Below are 27,447 nucleotides of genomic sequence, written 5' to 3'. Positions count from 1 at the left end.
TTCTTTCAAACAGATTTTTTTCTAAAGTAGTCTGAGAATTCCTTTCTAACACTTTATAGGCAAAATTGATCAGCACCATTTATAAGGAAAAGCTTGATTTACCAAAGATAAAACTTAGCTTTCTACCTATCCAAATGATCATACGTTCTCAGTTAGTGGAATATGAACTAAAAATTAATCAGGTTTTATTGTAGTGTTTTCTTTATGGAATAAGCTTCTGGTATCTCTATTGGCATTGATTCAATGCAAAAGACCACATTAATGCAACATTATAGCTGAGATTTCATATTCTCAAAAATCTGGAAATTAAGGACTCCCCAAGCTCCTTATATTTTGAATTACTATATATAATATTAAATTTTTGCATTATTATATCTGTTGATGGATGACTACATTATAGTTGCTGTGGGAACCATAAAATTATATCTCCAACCCTCTAAAGTCTCAGTGATAATATTGCATTAATAGATATTTTTATTGGATTTTGAAATGAGAAAGGAGAAGGAAAAACAGTGATGCACATCAAAATATTTTTCACTGAGGAGCACTATAATAGCACAATGAAAAAAATACATACTCCATTCTAACTCATGACAGCTAATCCAGATCTATGAACAAATATTTTCTCTTCTTATGATTAATAGGTATTTTTAAACCCTCACGAAATTAATTTATTGAACTTGGCTATAAACATGACTGATAAAAGACAATTCTTTTTCTTGCCAGTTTTATTTTTCAAACATTGGGCTTTAATGCTCACTTTTAACGAAAATCCTAAAGGATTTATGAATTGCTTTCAACATCAGAAATAATGAGATTTTTACTTCCTTTTTCTTATTAAGTACCTTCTTACTAAGACTCCATTAGGTTAGCTCAAAGCATCTTTGATCTAGAGGCCATTTAGCAAAAACTTGGCCCAAAACCAAAGCTGTCATTCACACCTCATGACTTGAAGATGTCTCTAAAGGTCTCACTGACCTCACAATATTGCCTCATTCAGGTGCTAGATAGCTTGAGCGTGGTATGAATCGAGAAATTGATTCTTTTGTGTTGAATGTTGCTCTTTCTAAATAATCTCACATCTCTCTGGCCTAAAGAGAAATAACATGTTAACAGTCACTAACACTTTAGTTTGAACTAGCATATCGTATCACTTAGCTCCAAGAAAGGAAAGTTAAGATTAGGAGTGAATAGTGGAAAAGAACAAAAATCCAGCTTGAAATAAGACACCCTGAAAAAGGAGGAAGCATGTGGAAAGAAGAGGTGTGGTGGGGAAGTGAGTTGTTAAAACCATACTTCTTATTTGTATTTTGCCTGGGTCTGTCCCTGATCTTATAGAATGCAATCACCCATCTACTGTTCCCATAGTTTTGTAGTTGCATGTGACATTTATAGAACTTCCAGTGAAAGAAAAAGATTTATGATAGGTAACCTTATCTCAGAGTCATATTTGTACCCCCAGAATCTAGCACAATGCCTGGCTCATATTAGGTGCTCAATAGATATATGTTAAATGAATAAACCCCGAAGTTCAGTTAATTACATATCATGTTTGCTGAACTACTTTTTTTTTTTTTTTTTTTTTTTTTTTTTTAACCATGGAAGCTAGTACTGATGAGAACCTTATCTTCTTTTTCTTCATCTCCAGGATGACAAGGAAATTGACCTGGAGCACCTCCATAGACGTGTAAATAGCTTGTGCACAGATGACGACAGCCCCCATAAACAGTTTTCCACCTCGTCAATTGACTTGACCCCTCTGGACATTGACACTTTGCCAACACGACAAGCACTGGAGCAAATCAGTGATTTCAGGAACACTCATATTACCACAACAACCTTTATCCCAGAGCAGATCCAGACTCTTAGCCGCACACTATCAGCTAAAGCTGCCTCTGGTTTCGCTTTTGGCAACGTGCCTGAGCACCGAACTGGCCCTTTTAGGCACAGGGCACCTAACGGGGGCTTTTTCAGGAGTCCTATAAAAACAATGTCATCTATTCCTTATCAACCAACTCCTACCCTGGGGCTCAATCTGGGTAATGATCCAGACCGAGGCACCTCCATATGAGCATCAAACAGAATCTCTTCACTGTTTCTTTTGTAGGACTCCCTTTGCAAGGAGCGACTGTAATATTGTGGGACTAACATGGATGTAACATTATTTTTTGAGAAAAATCAGGATTATTAGTAACAATTATAGTTCTTTCTCGCCACCTTCTCCCTCTTCTCTCTCTTCTATTTCTTTCTCCTTTGTCCTCTCTTTCTGTACATTTCCCTCCACTTTTTTTCATTACTCAACTTGTTCCCCCAGAATATAGTATACTAGGATCCTATTAGTCCGCTTTTCATATACTGTACTTCAAGTATAGGAAATGTGCACTGAGTATACTAAAAGCATATGCAGGATTAATTTCACATAAAGGCCTCTTACGTAACATTTCTCTATTTTTAAAAATATAATTGCAATAACTTCAGTCTTTTTACATTCTTCTGCTGCATCCATACAATGCTCCACTGCTGTTGAGTGTCCTTTAACTGTGGACCAAAGGCAACCCCTGCAGTGTTTATAAAATAACTTAAAGACCATTCAGGCCACATAATATGAGAATGCAATTTTGTAGGATTACAAAAAAAGCCATTAATATGCCAGTCAAGACTACAGTTAAAACTACTCTCGCACTGCAACAGTGCATATGACCTTTATGTGATTGTACAGTATTACAAGTTTTTTCTTATGTACAGTACACTTTATCATATGGCAGAAGCCTCTATTGTGTTAAATAAACTAGTATCTCATATATATATACATATATATGCACCTATATAATGTGTATATATATTAAAGGGCGGCCATTGCTATTGCAATTCATTTAATAAAGCTTTAGTTTGAAAAAAAACAGTATTGTATACAGGAACTATGTATAGTGCAGGGGGTCTTTTCAGTTAGAAAAGGCAGGTTGCTTTAATGTTATTCTGACTCGCATTGTTTGCCAACAGAGAATATTTTATACTTTTGTTATTAAAACATCCAGGGCGATTTACTATTTGTTCCTAGATGTAACTCATTTGAATAGGTTTTGCATTTGTTATTCAGCAGTGTATAAAGCTAACCTTGATAATTTTACTTTTAATTAATTATCTCAATGGAAAATGCTATTAGCTGGACCACGTCCACAGCAGCACATAGAGCTCTATAAGAGTTTAAACGTAGATCATCGAAGGTTAATAAATCCTCTTCCAAAGCAGAAAGCCAATCAATACAACTGTAGTTGGGGAGAGGTGGGAGCCCTTAAGAAATATTGATGTGGCCTTAATTACTGTCCTACATTATCCTAAAGAAGAAAATATAATGACCAGACCGGGCTCTCGACTTAACCCCCCTTTTTATTCAGTTCTATTTGGAGGAGTTATGTATTTTTTACATTAGTGCCAAGTGTATAGAAGGATGACAGCAAAAACAGTGCCTCTTTGTGCACAACCCTTTTAAAGTAGCATTCTTACCTGTTAGAACTATAGAATGAACTTTGTTTGTAATCCTTACATTAAAATGTGGTAAGTAGGAAGCAAGAACTTATCCTGTGTTTTTACGCAGCCATACACTTATTTTAATCTAATTCATTCCGTAGCTAGGATTGATATAGGAATCAACCTATGTGATTTGCTTTAGGAGAAATTAAAAGGTATATTCTTAAGGTATATTATATTTTGATGCTAATTCTGTTCTGGGGAGCATCTTGTACTGTCACTGTTTTTGTACTAAATCTTCAAATATTGTCTACTGTGTAAGGCAGAAAAATTTCTTATCATGCAAAAACCATTTTGTTTCCAGGGTGACAAGTACCTAAGTGCATGCACAACTTGTTTTCCCTTGTAACGTTCATGATCTCATTCCCAACTCTGATTTGAAAACAAAACAAAACAAAACGATACTTTACAACAAGCTATATAGGGGCATACCAGATGTCGCAGTGATTTTTAGCTATCGACAAACTGTTAATCATGTACAATATTTAAAATAGGCCTATTTTGATGTATTGCCTATTATACAAATACACAAGACACTTTTTGGAGGCCTCAGTTATGAGTGGCAGAGCTTTCTGTGTATAATTTGTCTAAATAATTTGTCTAATAAAAACGTTTTCTAAACTTGCTCTCATACCATTGAAGTCTTAACTATAAGATGAGAAAATGCCTACTCTCTCACAGATCAACCTGAAGTTTTCTAAACACTTATCTTGAGTTAACTCAAGCATAAAACACGTTAAGCTTTACTACCAGTACTATGCCAAAATGAATGGCTCTCTAGAAACGACACTATGTGATGTCCTAAACCGATAAAAGACTGCCTTTCTGCTATTTGAGACAATTTGAACCGACAGTATATTTGTTTTTCTTCACATATATTTCTATTTGTGATGTCTCTGTGAGCACTTTTTGGGGAGAGATTTATCCTGGGCCATGTAAACAATGTAACCATTATAATAATAGCAGGACGATGGTTTGTCACATGAAAGGAAAGAAAGAAAAAAAAGAAGAAAGAAAGAAAGAAAGAAAGAAAGAAAGAAAAGAAAGGAAGAAAGAAAATAGAGAAAAAGAAGGAAAAAGAAAGAAAGAGAGAGAGAAAGAAAAGACAGGGTAATTATTAAACTTAGAATTTATGTATTAATAATTGCTTTGCTGTTAGGGAAATATTCATCGTGCTGAATCTATTAATTTGAAAATTGACTCCAAGATTATTTCTAATACAGTGTTATTTTCCTCATTTGAACAATATTTTTGTCTAGCATTTAACTCACTCAATGAATATATATCTGAAAACATATCTAATTAGACCAAAATCTTTGCTGCTCTAAATTTCTATTAAAAGTGATTTTTTTTGATGTTGGGATTATGAGGAACTATACAGAGCTAGACTCTCTGGTTTTGCAATATAAGATGCTGAGAGGCTGTGACTTGCCCAAAGGTTTAACAAATCTAAGGCTTAATATTGGGTCTTATTATTTAACTCTGCCATGCTTCAGTTATAGCCACAGGTCATCATGGGTTGTAAGTTCAGGGACGGCTCAGAGACAATGCCTCCAAGGAGTCCTCTGCCCAAGCCTAGGATGCAAATCTCTAGGAACTTTCCCTCCTGCCTGGGGCCACTTAGAACACCTGAATCACTGCTCCTTTTACAGATGGGAAAGTGAACACCTCAGGCTACTTCCCCAAGGTCATAGCTTGAGGCTGAATTCATGCCAGACCCAGCTTCTGTCCAGTGGTACTTCATTTACCCCATTGTTCGCTTGGTTCGCACCACTTACAACAAACTTGCTATTTCAAAACAAGACAAATACCTTATATCCACATAATTTTATTCTTTTCAGATGTTGATTTTTTTTCCTTTGGTGAATCATTAAAAGAACCGGTTGTCACTTTCAACCACCTCAGAATTTATGCACAGGTTTTGGGTCAATGAAACATTAGAAAATTGTAAGACCTCCTTTCTTCTCTCATACATATCAAGCTACAGGCAATTTGTTGTTTTCTTAATTATGTTATTTTTCATCTCTTTTAATTTGGGATTGGTTGTCAACTGAATAAATACTTTTAAAAATAGACTTTGCTGAATGGTACTTTGCTTCATCAATTAAAAAGAAAAAAAAAAGATGAGAAGATCCATTTACCCTACATAATACCTTACAAGCCACAAAATTGGATAACAAATTATTACTACTTTATAATCAGACATTTGGAGTGGAAAAACACATTCTGGATTATGAGTATAGTAAATAAGGCAGAGCTAAGAACTTTTGTACAGGTAAACGTACGTGTTATCCTTATGCACACATCTCATGATAATTGATAAAATACAATGGCCTCACTAAAAATTGACTTCCTTCTAGAAGTTTTTATTTCTAAAAACAAATCCTGTTTCCAGTCTTTGTGACCAGATGTTAATAAATGGCTAGCAAGTATGACCATAGTTACCATTTCAACAAATTTTAACAAATGCCCTCTCACGAAGGACTGTATGAGATCCCTTGGGTGGAAACCACTTACCTGCCATTGAAAAATTAGAAATAAATTTTCTTATATTTGATAGATTTAATTCAATACTATTAGTGTTTGCTGAAAACCTGTTATGTGAAAGGCACCGTGCTAAGCAATTGCACATGGCTCACATGAATAAATGTCTTAAAATGGGTCTGGATGTGTTCTACCGCCCAGCTCCTTTCCTTGTCCCACATCAACATGCAAAATACAGACTTTCTAGGTGGCAGAATGAGTCACCCCAAGCCAGTACAGTCCTCTTTGGACTTTGACCATTCCAATTGACTGGGGCAATCCATCCTGGTAGTTCTCATAGGCTAATAGAATCTATCTTCTTAGATTCAGATCATCTCCACAAAGAAGACCCAAGAGGCCAGACTATGAAGCCAAATTTCCAGAAATGTGAAAATTACCATAAGCTACAGGCAAACTATTAAATTATCTCCCACCCGCATGCCATCCAGAGACTGACTCCTACCCTCTGGTGTCCATGTCAGAATGATACAGACCACAGAACTCATTTTCTATCCCTGCATAGAGCTTTTAAGTGTTTAAGTGTGCTTCAAAGGGATTACACAGTGAGCCCTATCCAGGCTACTTCTCAACTTCTATAAACTTACATTTATACTGCAACTAAGATCCCTAGCCACCCTTCCTGTCATCTAAGACACCAGATACAGTGTGACCTATGAACCGATGAATACGTAAGGTTGTACAGGATGCCCAACCATGACAATAGCCTCCAACTTACACTTCCAGAAGAGTAGAAACTTCAGGTGTTGCCCATTTGTAGAGCTCCAAGGAGGCAGAGAACAATTACACCACATAATGATTCACCTGACCATGAGGATAGAAACAGACTGTGGGAGCAGCACTCTTGTTTTCTCACCTGAATTTTCCAAATGTCTCTTGTTTCAGTAGTTCTCATTTATTTTGTTTCCATATAATATTAGTAACAAAGCAAAAATTGTTCAAATTTCAGAAATGTTTTTCCTGATCTAAAACTCTTCCTTGACTTGTTATTACATCCAATTTAGGACCAAGTGTCACCTTTCGACTAATTTTGCACATTTCCTAGACTTTCTTCAGAGTGGAGGAAAAAAAAAAAACTGCTTGTGCTATTTGGACACATCATGACTTCCCTTATGCTGTAGGCATGGCTGTCTAGCCTTTGTGAGGAAGGAAGGTCTGGTTTCCCTCTGGAGAAACCCTACAGGTTCCCGCCTCAAATCTGGTAGCATATTTCAAAAGGCTCAAACTATCTGTGATGAGAGAAAATTCACACAATTTTCATGATGACATTAATTCTCATTAATTAAAAACTAATTGAGCTTTTCTAACAGCTGCTTTAGAAGGAGAAACATATGTCACAAAATCAAAAAATGATACAACATCAGAACTAGAGAAGGAAGGAAAACAGTGCTTTTATTTTATTTTTTTTTTTTTGCACAAAAACAAGTGGAAAATGATCAGTTTGGTTTTCCATAAACAGTGCTTTTAATAAATATTTAGCTTGCCAAAAGATTTGAAATATGAGTAGAAAGCACACTTTAATTTTTCAGATTGTTATATCTCATTTTTAAATTGGTGCTACTAAAAGTTTTTAGGAATTTTTAGCCTACATCTGTGGCTATTTTTAATTTTTAAAAATGGGACATCATTATTGAAAAACAAAAGACAAACTACAGCTTGCTTGTTCACTATACAAAAGATTCATGATGGGAGATTTTGAGAATTAGTTCCTCTAATGTATTATAAATAAGATCCAAATTGCAAAAATTTAAGTTATATGAAACTTTTCTGGATGAGCCACTTCCTGGAGCAAAGGGTACCTATGTCTACTTTATACTTACAGTTAATATTTAATTCCTCTCCAAAATTATATTGAAGTTGACTTTCAAATGAATTCTAGCCCTTTATTAATATCTGTTTATAAAAGTTGGCTATGAGATTTATTTTGAGAAATAAAAACACACTAAAATGAAGTTGAAAAAAAGAAGTATCACATATCCAGCTCATCTAATTTGACTTTATCATTCTAGAAAGGGTTATTGAATACCTAATATGTTCAAGTACTTGCATAAGCGACGGTAAGGAGAGCTTTGGGCATTAGTTGCTAGATGGGTTATAGTTGTGCCGTATATCTAGTTGACATAATTGACATTAGATATCAAATACAGAGCTCTCATTCACATATATTCTTTTTTAATAGTACAGTACTTCTTACCAAATGAACATATTAAAAATAAAAATAAAAAAATAACTAAGCAGAGCAGCAAGATATACATGTAATGGGGACTCCCAGCCTCACTTCTGCATGAGTAACCATTTAAAACTTATTGTTCACTCACTCGGATTTCCCCATGGAAATGTCATGGTAAAACTGTCTGTAAACTGAGCAATAAGTGTATACAGTCACTCCTCATGTGTGTAACCTCCAGAGTTTTTGGTGTGTCCAATTAACATGTTAAGTCCTATAATATAGCTCAGTCACCAACAATTAATATATTATAATTAATTCTTTCTTGCTCGTCATCATAAAATGAAGTTTTTAATTCTTACTCTATAATAATGATTATATGTCTCTTTTTTTAAAAAAAACTAATATTAGTACATATATACATAAACTTCATTGAAGCTGCAGAGATTATTAAGAACAAAACAATCACAAGATCAACTGGTCCACTGACTAACACTTTGCGAGCACCTACTATGAGCAAGGCACCCTAGGACAGAGATTTCCTAACTGGCATGCCAAGGTCCACTCCCAAACCAACGGTGGTCCCAGGGTGCTGAGATATTGATCCTCTTTGAGACATGGTGAGCCCCTGGTCTGGAATTCTATCCATGAACAGTTCTATTCATTTACACCTGGCCTTTCCTCAAAAAGCTTCCAAAGTTGGAGAAAAAAATAGAAACATTTGAAGGGTTAGACACAAATTCATAGTTTAAATAATGTCAGAAGACAAGAATATAAATTATATCACAATACAGAATATATTTAATTGTAAAGTTAGTCAGTAGAGAAAATATTCTATGAGAAGAGAAGAAGAGTGCTGAGTGGGATAGGATGGTTTGCCAGGGTAAGTGGAAATTTAGCCCAATCACAGAGAATATGGAAAGGTCAGGGGAATGCAAAAGGGCTTCCAAGTGGAGGGTACAGTGCAACCAAAGGCACAAGGATGGGTAAGAGTGTTGAGAGGAACAGTAGCCCACGATGTCTGGAATATGGGCTGCGTGTCAGGAAGTAGCAGGTAGTAAAGCTCAAGTGAGCCTGTGCAAAGCCTGTAGTCTGGGCTCAAGAGACTGCACTATATCCTGTTCATTCATTCCTTCCTTCATTCTTGTATTCAACATATGTTCACCCAGGTCCTGCTACTGCAACACACCATTCTAGGTGCTGGAAACACACCAGCAGACAAGATTCCCTGCCCTCATGGAGTTTGCAATCACTTGGAGGACAAACAATAAACAGGATAAATAAGTGAGACATATAATCTATTAAATAATTATTGTAGAGAAAGACAAAATGAAGGAGTGGGAAGGCTAAAGTGAGAGTGGGCATTTGCTATTTTAAATAAGATGGCCATGAGATATCTCACGGATGAGTTGACATTTGAATGAAGCCTTAAAGAGAGGGAGGGAGTTAGCCATGTTGCTGTCTGGAGAAAGAACATTCCAGACTTTGAAAACCACTAGTACCAGGGCTCTCAGGCAGGAGGGTGCTGGGCATGTTTGAAGAACATGAACATGTTTGAAGAAGAGGAATATCAATGTGGCTGGATCAAAATTAGGGGTGAGAGAGAGAGGGCTCAGGAGGGTAACACAGGGATCCAACTGATAAGGTTTTACAGGACACTGTAAGAAACCAGAAATCATTGGAGTGGTTTGAACAAAGCAGAATGCCTTTCACTAGATCCTGCAGATTGATTATAAAGCCAGATGTTAATCAAACTTGGGATCAGAAGGGCTGCCACTTTTCCACCCTCCCATGGGCCTAAAAATATTTACCACCATTTTGAATGCTATGAGAGAGTGGAATGGACTGCCAGTTGCTGGCCATGCCTCCATTTGGATTTCAGCCCTTGAACCATCAGAGAGAGATTGAAGCTGGACTGGTGTTCACAGAGGCTCACAACCGTGGAATGTATGGAGACATAATCTTAAATATAATCTTAAAAGGGTTGTTCAAAAAGCTCAAGCCAGTAGTAATTCATAGAATGGAATGGAAAAGAAGACAATTAAAAGGCTTGTGCAATAATTCAGGCAGGAGCTGAGCTTCTGTGATAGCCCAAAAAAGAAAAAAATGGTAGATGTATTTGAAGGGAGAATCAAGAGAACCTGAAGATTAACTGACTACAGACTGTAAAACAGAAAAATAAACCAAGTATGACTGTTTTTTTCAAATTCAGATGCTGGAAAGATAGATATAATTTAACCAAAACGTTCTAAAGTCAGAAGAATATTTTGTTTTATTCTTTATTTTTTCTTAAAAATAAAGGGTTAAGAAGAAGAGAGGGTTAAGAAGAAGAGAGTACAGAATTGAGAATTGTTTATTTCCCTTCATGAGGAGTCTAAGTGAGGGATTCTTAACAGATGAGGGAGGGGTTATCTAGAGTCCTTGACCTTGAAACTATGCTCCCCAGATTCCAAAGGGTTTTCCTCGGGATTTATGCAAATGCTGTCCAGAGGAGGTGAGGCTCACTGGGCTTCAGCTAGAGCAGCTCCACTTTTGTCTTCATATATCTCACTTTGAGTAACAATTTCCCTTACCCTCCAAGTAACAGGTTCTTACAGATGACCACAACCTCAACTTGGACATTTTCTGAGACAGTCCATTAGAGCATTCAACAATTTTAATTGACTGTCCGATTATTCTTCCTTACAGTTGGTCTTTGTATTGTGCTGAAAGTTGCTCCCTACTAGTTCTTTAAAGTGCTACAGAACGAGCCTCATGCCTTTTTCTCACATGCGGTTTATCATGTTTCCCACACAGTACATACTCAGAAATGACCAGACTCTCCTGTGATACTGCGGTAGGGATTCAAATCGCACAACTGGGGATTGAAATACATCCAATATCTCCAATGTCCTTAAAGGAGAGAATAAACTAAAGCACAGTCCCCCTTGTATTATGTTTGCTAAAATGACCATGGAGCAGAAGACAACTGAATAGAAATCCAAAAAAATATTTTAAATACGGACTTGTCTTATAAAAGGAATAAACTAAAATTAGCCCAATCATTACAAACACCTGGTATGTGAAAGCCAGTATACTTGGAAGTATAAGTCAAATCAAATACCTGTGGAACTAATGTGTTTGGTTCCTGTAATTGCTGTGTGCTTTTAGTTCTGAGTCTATATCATCTTGAGAGTTCAGAAATCATCCACTCAACCACAGTTGAGAGTACTATAAGAGAACAAAAAGGTAGGTCTGAAAGACGCATCATCATCACTCTTATCCTCTGAGAGTTTAGGAGGTAAGCTCTCACCAAGCAGGCCATCAAAAAGACTACTTGGATTTTGTTATGGATGTTGTCTGTCAGCTTTAACTGTCCCTCAACACTGAGGTCATGACAATGGCTCACCTTTAAAAGGTCAAAGATGATTTCCCAATTCTAAGGAAAAAGTGTCATATATCAAATACAAAACAAGAAATGGGCAGCAGGTACCTTTATGAATTTAGAATAACTTTGATAAAACTTGCTTTTCAAATTGCTTGAAAATATAATCCCTTGCAACTTATTCTTGCCCCAGAATCTCACTTTTAAAATACAAACCATGAGTCACACATTCACAAACACAAAACTAATCTTTCTTTCCCTATAAAAGAGACAGCTCCCAAATTGTACACACACATTGTATTGAGTATCTACACAATGTAAGAATTCCAAGATAATTTGCGGAGTCACGTGTTTCTGAATTACATTTAATAAACCACATGGCATATATCCGCAGCTACAATTATTTCAGGTGTAGAGACTTCAATCCATTCTCATCTGAAGATGTACGTTGCCAATTTCTGCCTCAATTCTTGTCCTTTGCAAGCCAGTATTTATGTTCTCCTAAATATAGCAACCATGCAGAAGGAGGGCACGCTGACCATATGCCAGGGACAGTGCTAGGTACTGTCTACATATTTCACTTGATTCTCATAATATTTCTATAAATTTGCTATTACTGATACTAATTGAACAGTTTGAAAACAAAACAGAACGGAAATCTCCAGAAAGTTAAGTCATTTGGCCAAGGTCATACAAATAGTGACTGAGGCACCTGGGGAGCTCAGTAGGTTAAGTGTACCAGCTTCAGCTCGGGTCATGATCTCATGGTTAGTGAGTTTGAGCCCGTCGTCGTCAGGCTCTGAGCTGTCAGTGCTGAAACCTGCTTCAGATTCTGTGTCTTCCTTTCTCTGCCCCTCCCCTGCCTGTGCTCTCTCTCTCTCCCTCTCTCTCTCTCTCTCTCTCTCCCAAAAGTAAATAAATAAACTTAAAAAAAAATAGTAAGTGACCAAAACAGAATTCAAACCCACATCTTTCTAACTCAGAAACTCATGCCCTTTCTACCACCACAGGCTGCTCCTGGCATCAAAGAGAGATGGGAGTGAAAGGCCCTTTTAGAGCCTTTCACTGCCGCAAGAGGCTTTGAACACTATTGGGAGCCACAAAAACCAACTGGTACTCACTAGCTGAGTATATTTTTGATGCAGAAACTACAAGTAGTAAATAAAATATTCATAAAAGATGAATATAAATGATGCATGCATCATAGTAGCTTAGAAAACATAAACAGATTCTGATACCCTGCCAGATTACCTTCTGCAGCAAACGCTGCACAAAGACCAGCAGTTTGCTGGCAAACCTGCCAACCCTCCTGTGTTCTTTACCTCTGCTAATGATGTCAGCGACCTCTCTGTCTTCTTCTCCTCTTTCTTAGCACCCCGCTAATGGAAACATTAGAAAAACAAAGCCCTACTGAGTCACCTTACATAATGCTCTACTACCTGACCCCCATTTTCCAGCCTTACTGCTACTGGACAAGTTTAAGCACATGTTAGCCTCTGTGGGAAAACATTACAAGCTTCACTCTTTTCCAGCTCACATCCCTCCTAAACAGCTTACCAGGTGATCTTACTAAATTACTTCTCAAGTCAGGTCACTCCACAATTTTTTTTCCCCATAGCATTTCTAGGGTCCGCTAACAAATGGCCAAGCACCTTAATCAAGAATCTCTTCTGGCAGCCTTCATAGAAAGCAATATTGGAGCCAAGGGGGTAGGATTTTGACCATTAGAAATATGAATGTGGACTATAAAAGCTATGTGCAAAGAGGAAATGGTAAAATATAATTAACATATTTTGGAACAGGAATAAGGCTATTTGGCTTGGCATAGAAGGTCTTATGGAGACAGATAGAAGATAAGGCAGAAGAACCAGTTGGTTGACGCATTTAACAACTATATTTTGAGGGTATACATATATACGCCAAGATGCCAGGCATTGCAGAACACGTAAACATGCAAGATCTCAGTTATGATAGAAGGGATGCTGTGTATACGTATAACTACAACGTAAGGCAAACCATGATGTGTTCTGTAAAAGTGATCCAACATATTAGAGGCATTGAAGGCAGAGGCGATACTCTTCCAAGTATCCTTTTATTGAAACACAGTGATTTTAAGTGATATATAAGTGCTTTTACATAACAATCGATAGTGTTTGAGAATTCAGAGAAAGGCAAGACCTTTCCTCACCAGGGTGATAAAACGTCTTTGTGGAGAAGACAGTGTGGGAACTGTGTTGAACAAGGAGTATAATTTCCAAAGATACAGAGTAGAGGAGAAAACATTTTTAGGCAAAGGGAAAGATATGATCCAAAATCACAGAGAAGGAAAGCAAAAGCACATTTGAGAAAAATCAAATAATTTGGTGGCAACATATGGCCCATGAAGAGCAGTAAGAACATAAGATGACAAAACTATAAAAATCAAATCCAACCACCTACCTAATGTTTGAGTGTCATCCCTTTTATAGTCGATTCCATTTTTGAACAGCTGTGAATATTAGTAATATGATAGTGTTTACAGTCTACTGGGGAAGACAGACAATTTAACAGGCAATGACAATAAATTGTGGTAAGTGTTACAGTAATGGAAATACAAAGTGATTTGCAACACAGAACAGGGATAGGAAGAGCTCCCTAGCTGGGATTCCAAGCTAGACCTGAGGTATAATTGAGAGTCAGCCAGGCAAAAGAAATAGGGGCAAGCAGTACATGCAAAGACCTGAAGCCAGAGGGCAAGAATTGTTCCAGGAACTGAAAGAAGTCACACCACGTCGGAACTTACAGGGAACAGGGACTATTAAGAGAATAAAATGAACAGGTAAAAAGCAGTCCTAAAAATGCTCCATAAACCACGTTAAAGAATTTGTATTTTTAAGGAATAAAGTTCCAGGCATCACTAGGTAGCCACCGACAAGTTTAGGGTGAAGTAGTGACCTGCCATATTTTTATTTTAAAGTATCATTCTAGCTGCCCGAGGAGAAAGTTTTGGAATAGGGCAAGATCTGAGAGAGGGAGACCAGTTAGGAGCCTTGCGTGGCAATCAAGGCCTAGTCACTGGTAGTAGCAGCAAAGAAAGAAGGGCGTGGAAAGATTCTAGGGAGAGTTTTGGCAGGAATGGGGCCTAAGTCTGGGCTTGAAGTCTTTTTGGAAGTTCTAAGCATAAGTGAAATCATGAGAGATAATAAAGTCATGCAAGGAAGAAGGGGTCTATTTGGCAGAAATAAGATCCGGGTACAGAACCCTGTGAAAGATCAAAACTTAATCAAAGGATAGAAGAGGATACTGACCAAAAGAGAATGAGGAAGAAAACTTTAGGGGGGAGTAGAGTTAGAAGTCAAGGGAAGAGTATTTCAAGAGAGAGTGGTCAGTATTGTCAAATGCCCATTAGATTTAGCAACATGAACGTCTTCCAGATCTTGGCAAGAACAATGTGGAGGAGAATTGGTGGAGACAGAAGCCAGACCATAGTTGGGGAAAGAATAAGTGGAAGGGCTTGTGCGCTGTTCTTCCAAGGAACGTGGTGATGAAAGAGAGGAGGAAAAAGGATCTGCACCTGGAGGACAGAATGGGCTCCAGGAAGGGTGTTTGTTTCCAAGATGGGAGAGACGGGAGCACATTGAAATACAACAAGAAGGTACTGGTAGTGAGAACGATGCTGAGAGTATAGTAGCAAGAAAGGTCTTCAAAAGATGAGAAGAAATGAGATGGAGGACACGATTAGTTTTCAAAAGGAGAAAGGATACATATTTTATTGTAAGTGCGGGGAAGGGCAAAAGGAGACGTGTGTATACAAGTAAATCTCTAGGTTCAATAGCAGGATGTTCAGTAAGGGCTCCATCGGATTCTGTTTTCTGTCAAATGGAGAAAGTAAAGCACTGGTGAAGGTCCAGCATCAGAGATTTTGGAAGAGTAAAGAATAGGAGAGCTGACGAGAGCAACACAGTTAACTGCAGCACAGCTTTGCGGACTCAGCTGAGGTTGGAGGCCATGGCCTGGCCTGTACAACTGTAATTTTTTTTCAACTATTGCCAGCAGCTTCTGCTTAATTACAGGAAGACAGAGAGAGTTGGGTTTAACCACAGTTGCAGATTTGACATAAGTATGAATAAACAGCAGAGTGGCCATTCAAAGTAGTACTGAAAAAAAGTTAATTCTCGTGGGGCATCTCAGTAATATAGGAAGATAGAAGGAGGCTATATGAATTAGGGTATATGATGCTACTTGCTGTAAAAATATGCTCCCCCCCCCAAATTTTAATGACTTAATATTATAGATCATTTTTCACTCACATAAAGTTCAAAGGCAAGCAGAAGGTCATCCTCCATGCCATGATTTAGGACCCAGGTTCCTTCCATCTAGAGACTCAGGCCCCAGGACCTTGGAGTCCTCCCATAGGTCTTCGGTATCTGGATGGCACGTGAAGAAGGGGGAGAAAGTAGAGGATTGTGGGAGTTTTAACGTACTAGACGTAGCAGAGGCACTTGTCACCTCCATCCCTATACTGTTGGTTTATCTCATGACCACATCAAAACAGCCTGATAAGCATCTGACCTGACTGCCATAGAGACACGGAGTCAAGTTCGGAAGCTTTGTAACAATCTCAACATAAACAACAGGCTAACCAAGACAAAAAGTAACTGAAATGAAAAGGAAAACACACTGATTTTCTGAGAAAACCCACAGATTTTGGGGATTGCTTGGATCAAGGATGATAAACAAGGTTCTGTCTAAAGCACAACATTAAAAGGAATTATAAGGTCGAAATCCGGGGTCAGCGAGTCCTACTCAAACCATCCTATTTAGAGTTATGACTCCTTCCCCCAACACCTCCCGTCTTCCCTTACAGGGCCCAAATATCTTTCATAACACATGTCACCTTATACTATGTAATTTACTTTCTTGTTATTGTCTTTCTGTTTCTACCATAACACAAGCAAATTAGGCCAGGGTTTTTGTTTACTGCTCTTTCCTCAGTGCCTAAAACAGTATCTGGCATGTGGACGGTCACTGAATTTTACTTGTGGAATAATTGAATGTCATGAGATTAACAAGGTCGTCGTTATGGTGAGGTCAAGTTAAAATGGAAAATACATGCACGTGTCTACTAATGCTGGCTTAGCTATAGAAAGAGAAGGAACACTCAAACATCACAACGCAGATTCTAGGCTGGATACCTGGGGGAGGGGAACAGCAGACTCAGGGAAATTATTTTTTAGGTGGACTGAAAGATGATATTTAGTTTCAGAAATACCGTATTTGAAATGAAGGTGAAATATCCAGGTGGATATATTCAGCAGCACACTGAAAATGCAGAAGCTGGGTTTAGCGAGAACATTCAGAATTGAAGTCTCAGGATAAGAAGAGAAAAGCCTCAGGATAAGAAGATGGAAAGCTATTCAACCAGCAATAGAAGTTTTGAGCAGTGAAGTTTTACGATCTAATGTATATTCAAGGATAATTGATCTAGTGGTCTCCAATTAGATATAATAAAAATATCACAACTCAATTCTACCAGAAAATATTCTTTTAGGAAAATATTTACTTCATTATTTAAATCAATATCAGTGTATTTATATGCAACAAAGGAAATCTAAAACTTGTTTTCTCACAGTTCTGTTGAAAAGCGATCAGCACCTCCGCCCTCGTGTGGTGGCTCTCGGTAGAAACAGGCTAACCCCTCAAGTCTGAATTGAACTGTTCCTTGACCACAGGATGGAAAAACAATTCATTTTTTTATGTTTATTCTGTAACTGCATCCTCAAGGAACAGAGAAATAACTTTTTTTCTCCTCACAATCTTTCTCTTCTTTATATTTATACTACCCAAACTAATAGCTTAAACATGGATAATTAGTATGCTGGCAAAAGTCCAAATCAACAAATATAAATACTAGATAGATGACCTAACGTTTTTCATGATTCAGATTTTCAGTAAATAACCATAGAAATTATTTTTAATTGCTATTCTTAAGCTTTTGAATTTTATCTAAATTAGCTATTCTGAAGTTTAATGGGAAATAAGGAAAAATATTAATGCCACAGCTATATGTAAAAATGCTTAGAAATATTGAAGATAATGCCCAAGCACCACACCAACTAACAATTAGGTTTTCTTTACATAAAGAAATTGCTAATGGTCCAGTTATGACTTCACTTCATTGACTAGTTAGCCTGATATTCAGCTAATGCTACACCGTATCCATTATACTGAAAGGAACTTAGCCAGTGACCCCAACATGATCTTAGTCAAAATCAATTTTCCAACTCAACACCAAAAAAGTATGTTTTATGATATTTTTAGTGTCACATTTCTTCTTCCTAAAACATTGACTGAAATTGTAGTAAAATATCCTACATGGCCCCATGTTTTTCTATCCCCATTTGGATAATATGGGACATATTCTACTATATTTGAAAGAAGAAATTCCAATAAGATCAGTTTAAGAGTAGTTTTGGGGGCGCCTGCGTGGCTCAGTCGGTTAAGCGTTCAACTCTTGATTTGGGCTCAGGTCATGATCTCATGGTTCCTGAGATCACACCCCGCATTGCACTCTGTGCTGACATCACGGAGCCTGCTTGGGATTGTCTCTACCCCTCACTCTCTACCCCTCCCCTGTACTCTCTCTCTCAAAATGAGTTAACTTTTTAAAAAAGAATGCAAAGAATCAATAAATAACAAAAAATGCAAAGCAGCTTTAGCAACATTATGAAACAATCATACCCAAAGGCAAGGTGAAAACAGTGAGGGAGGTAAGCCTGTTTATAGAAGCTCAACAAACTAACATGAAATATACAGTATTTTAATGTTAATTTAAAAAGGCTTTCTCTTTTATGTCCAAAAAAATGAAAAGAGAGACTGCTAACATTAAAGAGATTTCATTTTTTTAAGGTTTTCTCCACTAAAAATGTGTTCATTCTTCAAATTAAAATAGCAACAGAAAAAGAGATGGGACAGTTTCTGACACCACAAACATTTGATGTTAGCTGACCTAGTGACAGATGCAAGACTACGGGGCTGAGAGAAATACAAGGGCTGAGGCGTGTCCCTTATTTTCTTTTCTCCAATCTCTCTCTAGGGAAGAGAAAACATACAGTTTTCCTCCTCTATTACATTGTAACTCCCTGCTGTCTTTTACAAAGCCAGATGGTGGCGTTGTGGTACCATTCGTTGAGATTTTAGCTCTGATTTCTCAGGTTTCTATAAGAGTATAGAAATATAGTATATAGTATATATATAGTATATATATATATATACATATATATATATGGTAAATCTATATATAAGAATCTATATGTAAAGAATCTATATATATAGAATCTATATATAAATCTGTATATATAAGAATATATAGTATTCTGTGAAAAGATTCAAGCCCTCTTTCGAAAAAGATATTACTTTATAAGTACTTTATGCTTCTCTTTAGTGGTACGCAAGCCCACCATTTAAATCCTTTTGGTTATTTTAATGTTTACTCTCTTTGCAAGGACATATCTAAAACCTATACATACAAATGACTTAGTATGCTTTCTAAAAAATTGAGAGGTTGTGGCATTTCGTGTCATTGTTGTTGTTTTTTTTTTTAGTTTATGGAAATAAAAATAATAAATGATTATAGTTTGTCCACATTATTTTCAGATATTCATAATTTATATATAAAGTCCTATGACATTTCCTAACCCAACCCACTGCCCAAATCTTGAGGGGAAAAAAGTTTTTAAAGGCTTTTCTCAGCAAAAGTAAATTCAGGTTTACTGTCCTTTTCTCAAACTCTCTCAACAATTGGTGGGAATGCTTGTTTCTCCAGAAAGTGACGTTATGAGATTAATCTGGTGATGCCTCTAATTATCCTCTCTTCCTCTGTGGACCTCATTAAACCACCTTCTTCTTGGAAGTCTGGTTTCATCTCATTTATACCCCAAAGATGAAAATTGAAATTTGAGTTGGCTTATGCAAAATTATGAATTGGGCCATTTTCTTCCCTGTCCACATTGCTATCAATATTCTTCTTTTACCCTGGGCCCACCCTGAACAAAAATCATGCTGGGTAACCCTACCATACCCCTTCTACCCTACTTTGGATTCTGATTAAAGTAAACATCAGAATAACATAAATCAATGCGACTGTAAGAATGCCAGGTCCAAATAGACATATAATGGGTGGAAAATGAAGCTCAAGAAAAAAGACAGATCCAGAAAAGGCAGCAGGCAATTTCAAAGTCTGTGTAACAAGGGCCTTTGTGACCAAGGTGCAGTCTCAGTGTTACCCATGTTATCTTAATGAATGAGCTGGGAGTGGAGGGAAGGATTCATGGTAGTCACGATGCCCCAGCTGGAGGTACCGCCTATTTTTTCTGCCCACCTGCTACAGCTTCTGCTCCACGCAGGCCCTTTAAAGCATGGAACTTCAGATCGCACAGATTTTCCCACTGTTCTAGGTAACTTGGGAAGCAGGTAGATGCATCTACATGCAATTTAGCTGCAGTCCTCTGTAACGACTCTTTTAACCTATTTCTTCAATGGAAACAATGTTCTTTTCCAAACGAAGCCTTAGGTTGATATCCAGTATGCCAAAAAAGATTAAAGCAGTATTTTAAACACATATTTACTCTATAGCTTAAAATTTATGAAATTTGCTTACAGAAAGGCAATAAATGAGGAAAATGGGCGACTGTCTAGACCAAAGACTGAGCATTCCACTCATTTTGGTGTCTTAATGGACCCATGCAAAATTACTAGAAGGAAGTATCTATACCATAGAATTTGAGGGAAGACATTCCTAACCTGCGTTGATGATGGTTTACTTCCCTATGAGACAAAAAAAAAAAATCAGAAAAAGAAAACTACATTGGAAATAACTGGATTCTTATCATGAAGATGAAGACATTGACTTATAATCTAAAAGCTCTTGCTCTGGAATAATGCCCTGACTCCCCGCTCCCCCGCCCCCACCGCCCCAATTCTATTTTGTTAGGCAACTTCCAATTCTTCCTACGTGGGCAGTTGGTTTCCAACTTGGTTCTATGGGAATTCCAACCATCATTGATGGTTGTCTATAATTGAACATGCTTTTTCTATTTCTATAGTCCTAGTTCTAATTGTCTTCTAAAATTCTAATATCAAGATGCACTTAAAACCAAGTGATTGAGAAAACATCTACCTCAATTCCACAATGTCACTTAGTCCTTTTGTGCACAAGACACCTACGTTGAGAGTTTTCTGATAAACCATGAGGTGAGGCTGAGTTTCAAAGCTTCAGAAGCTCCAAGAATGTAGGGAAAAGGAAAGGAAATGTAAGGAACAGCCTGACTTCTCTACGTGCCTTTCTCAGCCAGTTTTTACCTCTTGGCACTCTCCTCTAGAGCTTTTAAAATCAAAAGGAGTAAAAATGAGATGAGAAGAGGGATAATGTCAAGAATCCTGTCTGTTGTCCTGGACTAGTTGTGAGTTATCTACAGTAATGTGAAATTCTCTCTGAAAGATAAAGGCTTTCTTATTTTTCCCATCTATAGCCTATATATGTGTGTACGTGTATATGATTCACCTGATTGCAGATTTTCTTTGGGGAGACTGAACAACACGATAGAACGTAATTTGTTTCCATCATAAATGCTTTTCAAAATATAAAATCAAACTCCTAACAGAAATTCTATCAGGGTGTCTGTAATTCTGAGCATAACTGAGAGGTTCCTTTTTAGATGGCAGTGATATGTCTGTGGAGTTTTATTTCCAGGGAGACAGGGCAGGATTTGCTGCTATGCAGACTGAATAATGTTGGAAGCCAACATCATGTCACATTTTGTGTGCACTTTCCAAAGAATAATCCAAGCGTTACAAATGGGACACAGACTGCCATTGTCCCAGGGACACTTTAATAACCCACACCTACAATATTCAACCTGTTGTTTGCATAGGGACAACTTTGGGACACAAAACCCACCAGAACGACTTGGGGAAAGGAGCCATGGAGAGGCAGAGACCCAGGCGCCACGGCACCTCCACATTTCATCCTTCATGGCAAATGAGTCTGTTTGGAGTTTATTTATGCTTGAGGATGGGGGTCGTGCGGCTTGCTTTCTTCAAAGCACCTCAGCGAGCATGTCTTAAATCTGCTGCGTGCTAACTTGGTTTCTTCCTTGTGTTGCACTTTCAGCAGGCTTTGCCAACTTGCAGATAATTTTTGTTTTGTTTTGCATAATGCAGCTCAAATTAAGTAACATGGCCACATGCCCTCAGGATTTAAATTGTGCCTGGCCAGCTTCTTTTATTTTTCTCTCCAGCCCCCTCCCTTCCTCCAATTCCTGGCATCTGTTGTTCTACTAGGATATTCTTCAAGAATGGAAGACTTGGTAGAGGAAGATGAGAAGAGCTAATAATTCTCACATGCCCAATTCACCATCTTTAAGCACTCCTCTACAATTCTTAATTCTTATTACCGTCTTATTTACTTTAGAAAACAAATTCTAATGGCCTAGTACATCAGAACTGATAACCAAATTTCATTTTTACTTTAAAATATTAGTAACGCTTTTCATATTTGATATGGTTAGCATAGAGATAGAAAGATTTAAGAAAATAATGATCAGAATTACAAATCGTTATGATATATTTTATCCTGTTTATTTTGGAGAGTATCATAAAAATAACTTTTTTTTCTTTTCATAGATGCTATTGCTTTAGTAAATGGTAGTATGTCTGTAAACCATGGAACAATTCAAAACCTAAGAGAAATTTTTTAAGAAAAAAACACTGTAGGGGAAATCATAAGGCTAAAAGATTTGTAGAAGCATCGTGAAGGAAAAGATTATGTGTGTGTGTAAAATATACAATACTTATCAATAGGAAGCCATATACAATTCACTTCATTTTTACCTTAATGACAGGTTTCAATTACGTGTAAAATGACAAAAGACAAAAAATAAAAGCTGATAGTATACATTTTGGTAACTGACATCTTCCTACAATTTAAACTTAAACTTAACACTTATTTAATTAAATAAGTCTCAACAAATCCATCATAATATAACATTTCAAATTTACTTTTGGTGCTTGATATATTTTTTTAAATTAAAATTGCTGTATTTCTTTAACATAATATTTTATTTTTATTATCATTCTTATAACCAGGTGGGTAAGTACAGGCTTCTTCTTGATTCCTATAAATACTATTAACACTGAAATATAAAAATAATATGCTTTACACAGGAATATGTGTATGATGCAGTCAGTTGAGTCTTAAGAGCAAGTATATTAATGGCAAGTAGTTTGTGTGAAAACTGTGTGTAGATTGCTTTGACTTTACAAGCTGAATTTGAGGAGGAAGAGTTGAGGGACCCAAGCTGGTTCTCTGCTCAGGGTCCTGCAAGGCTGGAATAAAGCTCTTGGCTGAGCTGCACCCCTTCCTGGAGCCACAGGACCTCTCTTCCAAGATCACCTGTCGTTGAAATAATGGAGTTATTCCTTGTGGCTGTAGGTCGGAAGCCCCTTTTCTGCTGACATCCGGTTGGTCAAGGACCACTCACAGCTCCTTTCCACTTGGCCATTTCCAGAGGCTGTCTTGAGCTTCCAATCTCTCTGGCCCTCACAGGGCCCAGTCCCTATTAGAACTTCCGATTAGCTCGGGCTCAACCAGATCACCTGACTTTCGACTAACTCAGAGTTAACCTAATCACATGAGTCATACTCCATCATATTCACAGGTCCTGCCCACACTCAGTGGGAGAGGATTAGACAGAACTCACATAACAGCATGTGGGAACTTTGAAGGCCATCTTAGAACTCTGCTTTGCACAAGAGCTAATTACAGAAAGTGACACAGTTGTGAAGGAAATAAAGTAGGAGATAGAGTGGTCAGAAAAGGCCTCCCTGGGGCAGTAATATTTGATCTGAGACTTGCAGGGCAAAAGAATGGACCTTTGTGGGAATGCACTTCCCAAAGGGTATCGTGTCGCTATTCAAATTCACTGTTTTATCATAATATTGTTATATTTCCACTTATACGTCAAAGTACATACGTACTTTTTGAGATTTTTTTTATAACAAAGAAATTCCTACTTCTAATGCATATTTTAAAATAAAACTTCTTTTTCTAGAAGCTCTAATTTAGTTCCTCCAGACAGAGAATTTGTGATATGTTCGAGCTGTGAGCTGCCTTTCTGGGGGGCCCCTCCGAGAAATGCCTCAACAGTTATTGGTGGGGAGGTGCCAAGGCACATTTGCCCTTGGAAAGACAAAAAGGAAGTCCCCTACAAACTAACAATTATAATTTCATCATGGTGACTGTGTTCAGAACCATTCAGACATTAATTCAAAAAGCATCTGTGGTAGGATATTTTTGAAACGCGAATTTATGTTCTGTTTTCTACAGTTTTCCCTCCTTCCTACTCCAAACACAGAGCCAGGCTCTTTGTGTTTCTTTGACTGAGGTGGGGGTGAGGTGTTGCCAAGTGGAAAGCAGAGCTGGCACGTGTTTTTCTTGCCTTTGGTACAAACTTAAGTTTCTCAGAGATGATGTTAGAAGATCTGGAGATGCAGAAACACCAGAGAGTTACTATGGAAGCATTAAGTAAGGAGAATGGCTTAGGGGAGAGGGAGCTGTCAGTGAAAGGAGACCCTGTGAGGAGACTTGTAGTGCAGGACTCCAGCCTCTCCAAATAATCTAACTTCCAAAATCTGAGGAAAAGCAGCAAAGCCTTTAAACTTGGAAGGGCTTCTCCCTTCACCCTGGGACATCTCATTAGAAACCAATGTGGACCCATGATTAGACGAGCCTCTAGAGATGGTGGCTTGTGTTTGAAGACCCAGGACCATGGCCCAAACTTGGTTTGAGGGCATGCACATGTGGGGGAGGTGGAGGAGAACCTCCCTAGTGATTGTGACTGAATTCCCCAAGTGAAGTTTAAATCACCTGTGAGTTCATGGACTAGGCATCGGGCACATACTCTTAAGTACTTATGTACCACGTGCACCAGGGAACTGCTAACAAATTCTGTCCTCATTAAGCTGAGTTACTCACGTAGCAGAATTGTTCTTAAATGTGATACTGACAGCATAGACTCAGTTTTGCTAGTTTAAATGGTTTGAAGCCTTTCTGTACCTTTAAGATAACAGTCTTCCTCCACCTTCTCAAATGCCACCTCCTACCCTCTGAATATATAGAATGTATGTGAATGGGGTGTTGGTATAGAAGAAAGTTGGACCAGTCAGGTTTATTTGTTTTCAGTCATTTATTGAGGGCTTTTTTTCATCCAAGTATCCTGGGCTTACAAAGATAAATAGCACCAATTCCTGCCTCTGATCTGAGAATGGAGAAAGGCAAGAGAGAGAAAAGCTGTTATAGGCAGTATGGATAGTGATTACTCACCAAAGCTCAGGAATCAGAAAATGGGAGTTCAAATCTAAGCTCTTCAACTGCTTAGCTGTCTGATCCTGGGAAAACCATTCACTGATCTTGAACTTCAGTTACCTTACCCATTAAATAATTCCTACAATTAACAGATTCTAGTAATGATTCTTGCCTCATGGTGATGTTGTGGCTATGAGTGTTTATGAAAGCTTATTATTATACACAAGTCATTGCAATGCAATATTGTAAGTACTGTGATATTGTATTTATGTAACTCCACATTGATTTTTTAGTCAACACATCTTTATTGAGGACCTACTATGCTACTAGAGCTGAGTGATAAAAGTCATGTAAACTCTCCAAGTCTGCCTCCTTTGTAAAATGAAAAATTTGGAATACATGACCCCTATAATCCCTAAAAATTGATAGTGAACTTAAGGGGAATCTGTACAAAATACCAGCCCATTGTTCTTTTAGAAAAATATTTAGATCATATCCACTTATATAGGGAAGAGAGGAAGAGCCAGAAACAAAAGAACAAAAAATATTAAATTGAGCCAAGCAACTATCTATTTTTAAAATAAATACAAATATTGGAAGCTAACTGGTAACTAAAATTTTGAATAATTGAATCATTTCACAATTCCTGTAGTGAAACAGAGACTATGTGACTAGCTGGAGAATTTAATCAACAAAAGTGACAATTAATGTTATTTAGGTGGATGTCATATTTCAAGCATATACCCCTTTACTCATTATGTAATAAAAAGTTTAATTTAAAATCTGATTGAATTCAGTCAGCTAATTTCTAATAGAATTGCTATATTTCGTTTTTGTTTAAAAAGAAAAATATTTGAAAAAATTCAGAGGTGTCTGTTTTCCCAAGAGATTTCTCTAAACATGGCTGTAATACTTTTCAGTGAGACACTCAGGAGATCTTATTTTAGTGATTAGTCAGATAAATGGAAGCATTACTAGGTCTAGAACTCATCAATCTATTTTAAAAGGCTAGATTTCTCTTCAATTTTGCACATTTTTAGAAGCACGTGTATTCCTTGGGTTTGAATTAATACAAAGAGTATATGTTAGTCTGATACTAGGCATGCCACATTGCAATGTCATTTTGTGGGTCAAAGGTAACACCTCTACAGAAAAGAAGGGAAAGGGGGAAAAGAACTGTAATGATAGCAAAACCAGATTTCTAGCGCCATTAAAGTATATGAGGTGACAATTGGTGCAATGCAGTGTGACAGCAGCAATCCTGTGTAAGCTGGGAAGCCCTGTGTGCATTGCTCCTTCAGAACTGTGGCTTTCACTGATGTTTATAAACGGGATGAGAACATGATAGGACCCTTTGCAAGCAGCCACTGCCTAAAGCTGGAAAGCATTGCAATGTCTAATACACACCTCCATAGCTTATCAAATTTAGGATCAGATAATTTAGAAGCATTCAGTATCTAGAAATGCTGTGTAACATTAAAGACAAAAATAGGATCAGTTTGCATTGCATCGGAAAGATAAAAGTCCTTCTTTTGTATTCTTATAGTTGTATTAAAGATACAGTTTTTGTTTAAGTAAAACGGACCCATTAAACTTTCTAGATAACATTTAAATGAGTATTGTAAATCCCAAGCCTTTTCTATTATCAAAGAAATTTTTCATATCTGACATACAGATATTTACACAAATATTCATAAATAGTAACTCAGATATGTTTGATAGAAGCCCAAGAGACCTTGTAGTTATAAAAGTTATTTTATAGTTATTCCCAATTTGTTAAAACAGTCCTCTTGTATCATTGTTAAAAACATGTACTTGGCCAACATTTGAATAATTGAATTTTATTATTTTCTCTCTTTGTTTTAAGCTGTGGATATAGAGGCCAAAGGTAAAAAGAACTAGAGCGATTAGCTGGTGGACTTGTTATCTGAGCATAAAATATGTTGGAAAATGCGGAACGGATTAAATGACACCACTAGTTATTTTCCTAGGAGTTAATAGGTAATATTATTAGCACAAACACATAAATAGTGCTCAATACACTTACTAAACTGAATTGAACTTAACTGAAAGCGATCAACCATTTGCTTATCAAATTTCCATTTTTTTCCTAGATTATTCAGCTAGTAGCATATTATTTTTCAGTAGGCCTAGCAATACATATACATATACACACTATATATATACTCATATACTATATATAGCATATGTACTATATATATACTCATATATATGAATGTATACATGAGTGGGAACTCACTAATGCCAAAGTAAATTATATACCTCATTAATACAGATTAGTTCACTAAATCAATCAAACCAGATTGGTACTACATTTGTAGTTACTATGCTTTTCCAGCTGTTAGGTTTTAGAAACAAAAGGTTTCTTTTAGATACTTGGGTAAAAGTTGAATTTAACTATTATCTGATCATCTTAAAGTGATAAGTTTGTATATATGTAAACGTAAACTGCACTGTTTTTCCTTATTTTCTGTTTTTTTTTTT

At 37.1% G+C, this 27,447-nt stretch overlaps 1 protein-coding gene across 3 annotated transcripts in view; it reads left to right on the top strand.

Moving 5' to 3' along the window:
* The window catches only part of GRID2 (glutamate ionotropic receptor delta type subunit 2), a 1,475,947-nt gene that overhangs the window by 1,437,167 nt on the left and 11,333 nt on the right, over positions 1 to 27,447 (top strand). For 2 of the 3 annotated variants that reach the window (XM_045472773.1, XM_045472783.1), the window contains exon 16: positions 1,649 to 4,159. The exons of the other annotated variant lie outside the window; for it this stretch is intronic. In XM_045472773.1, the coding sequence (XP_045328729.1) occupies positions 1,649 to 2,071 (423 nt within the window). In that variant the 3' untranslated portion in view covers positions 2,072 to 4,159. Of the gene's footprint in view, positions 1 to 1,648; positions 4,160 to 27,447 lie in introns of those variants that run through there. 3 annotated transcript variants of the gene reach the window in all.

Source organism: Leopardus geoffroyi, chromosome B1, assembly GCF_018350155.1.
Source record: "Leopardus geoffroyi isolate Oge1 chromosome B1, O.geoffroyi_Oge1_pat1.0, whole genome shotgun sequence".
In the NCBI taxonomy this organism is placed as follows: Eukaryota; Metazoa; Chordata; class Mammalia; order Carnivora; family Felidae; genus Leopardus; species Leopardus geoffroyi.
Note: the sequence above shows the minus strand (reverse complement) of the source record. Positions and strands in the feature narration are given on the sequence as shown.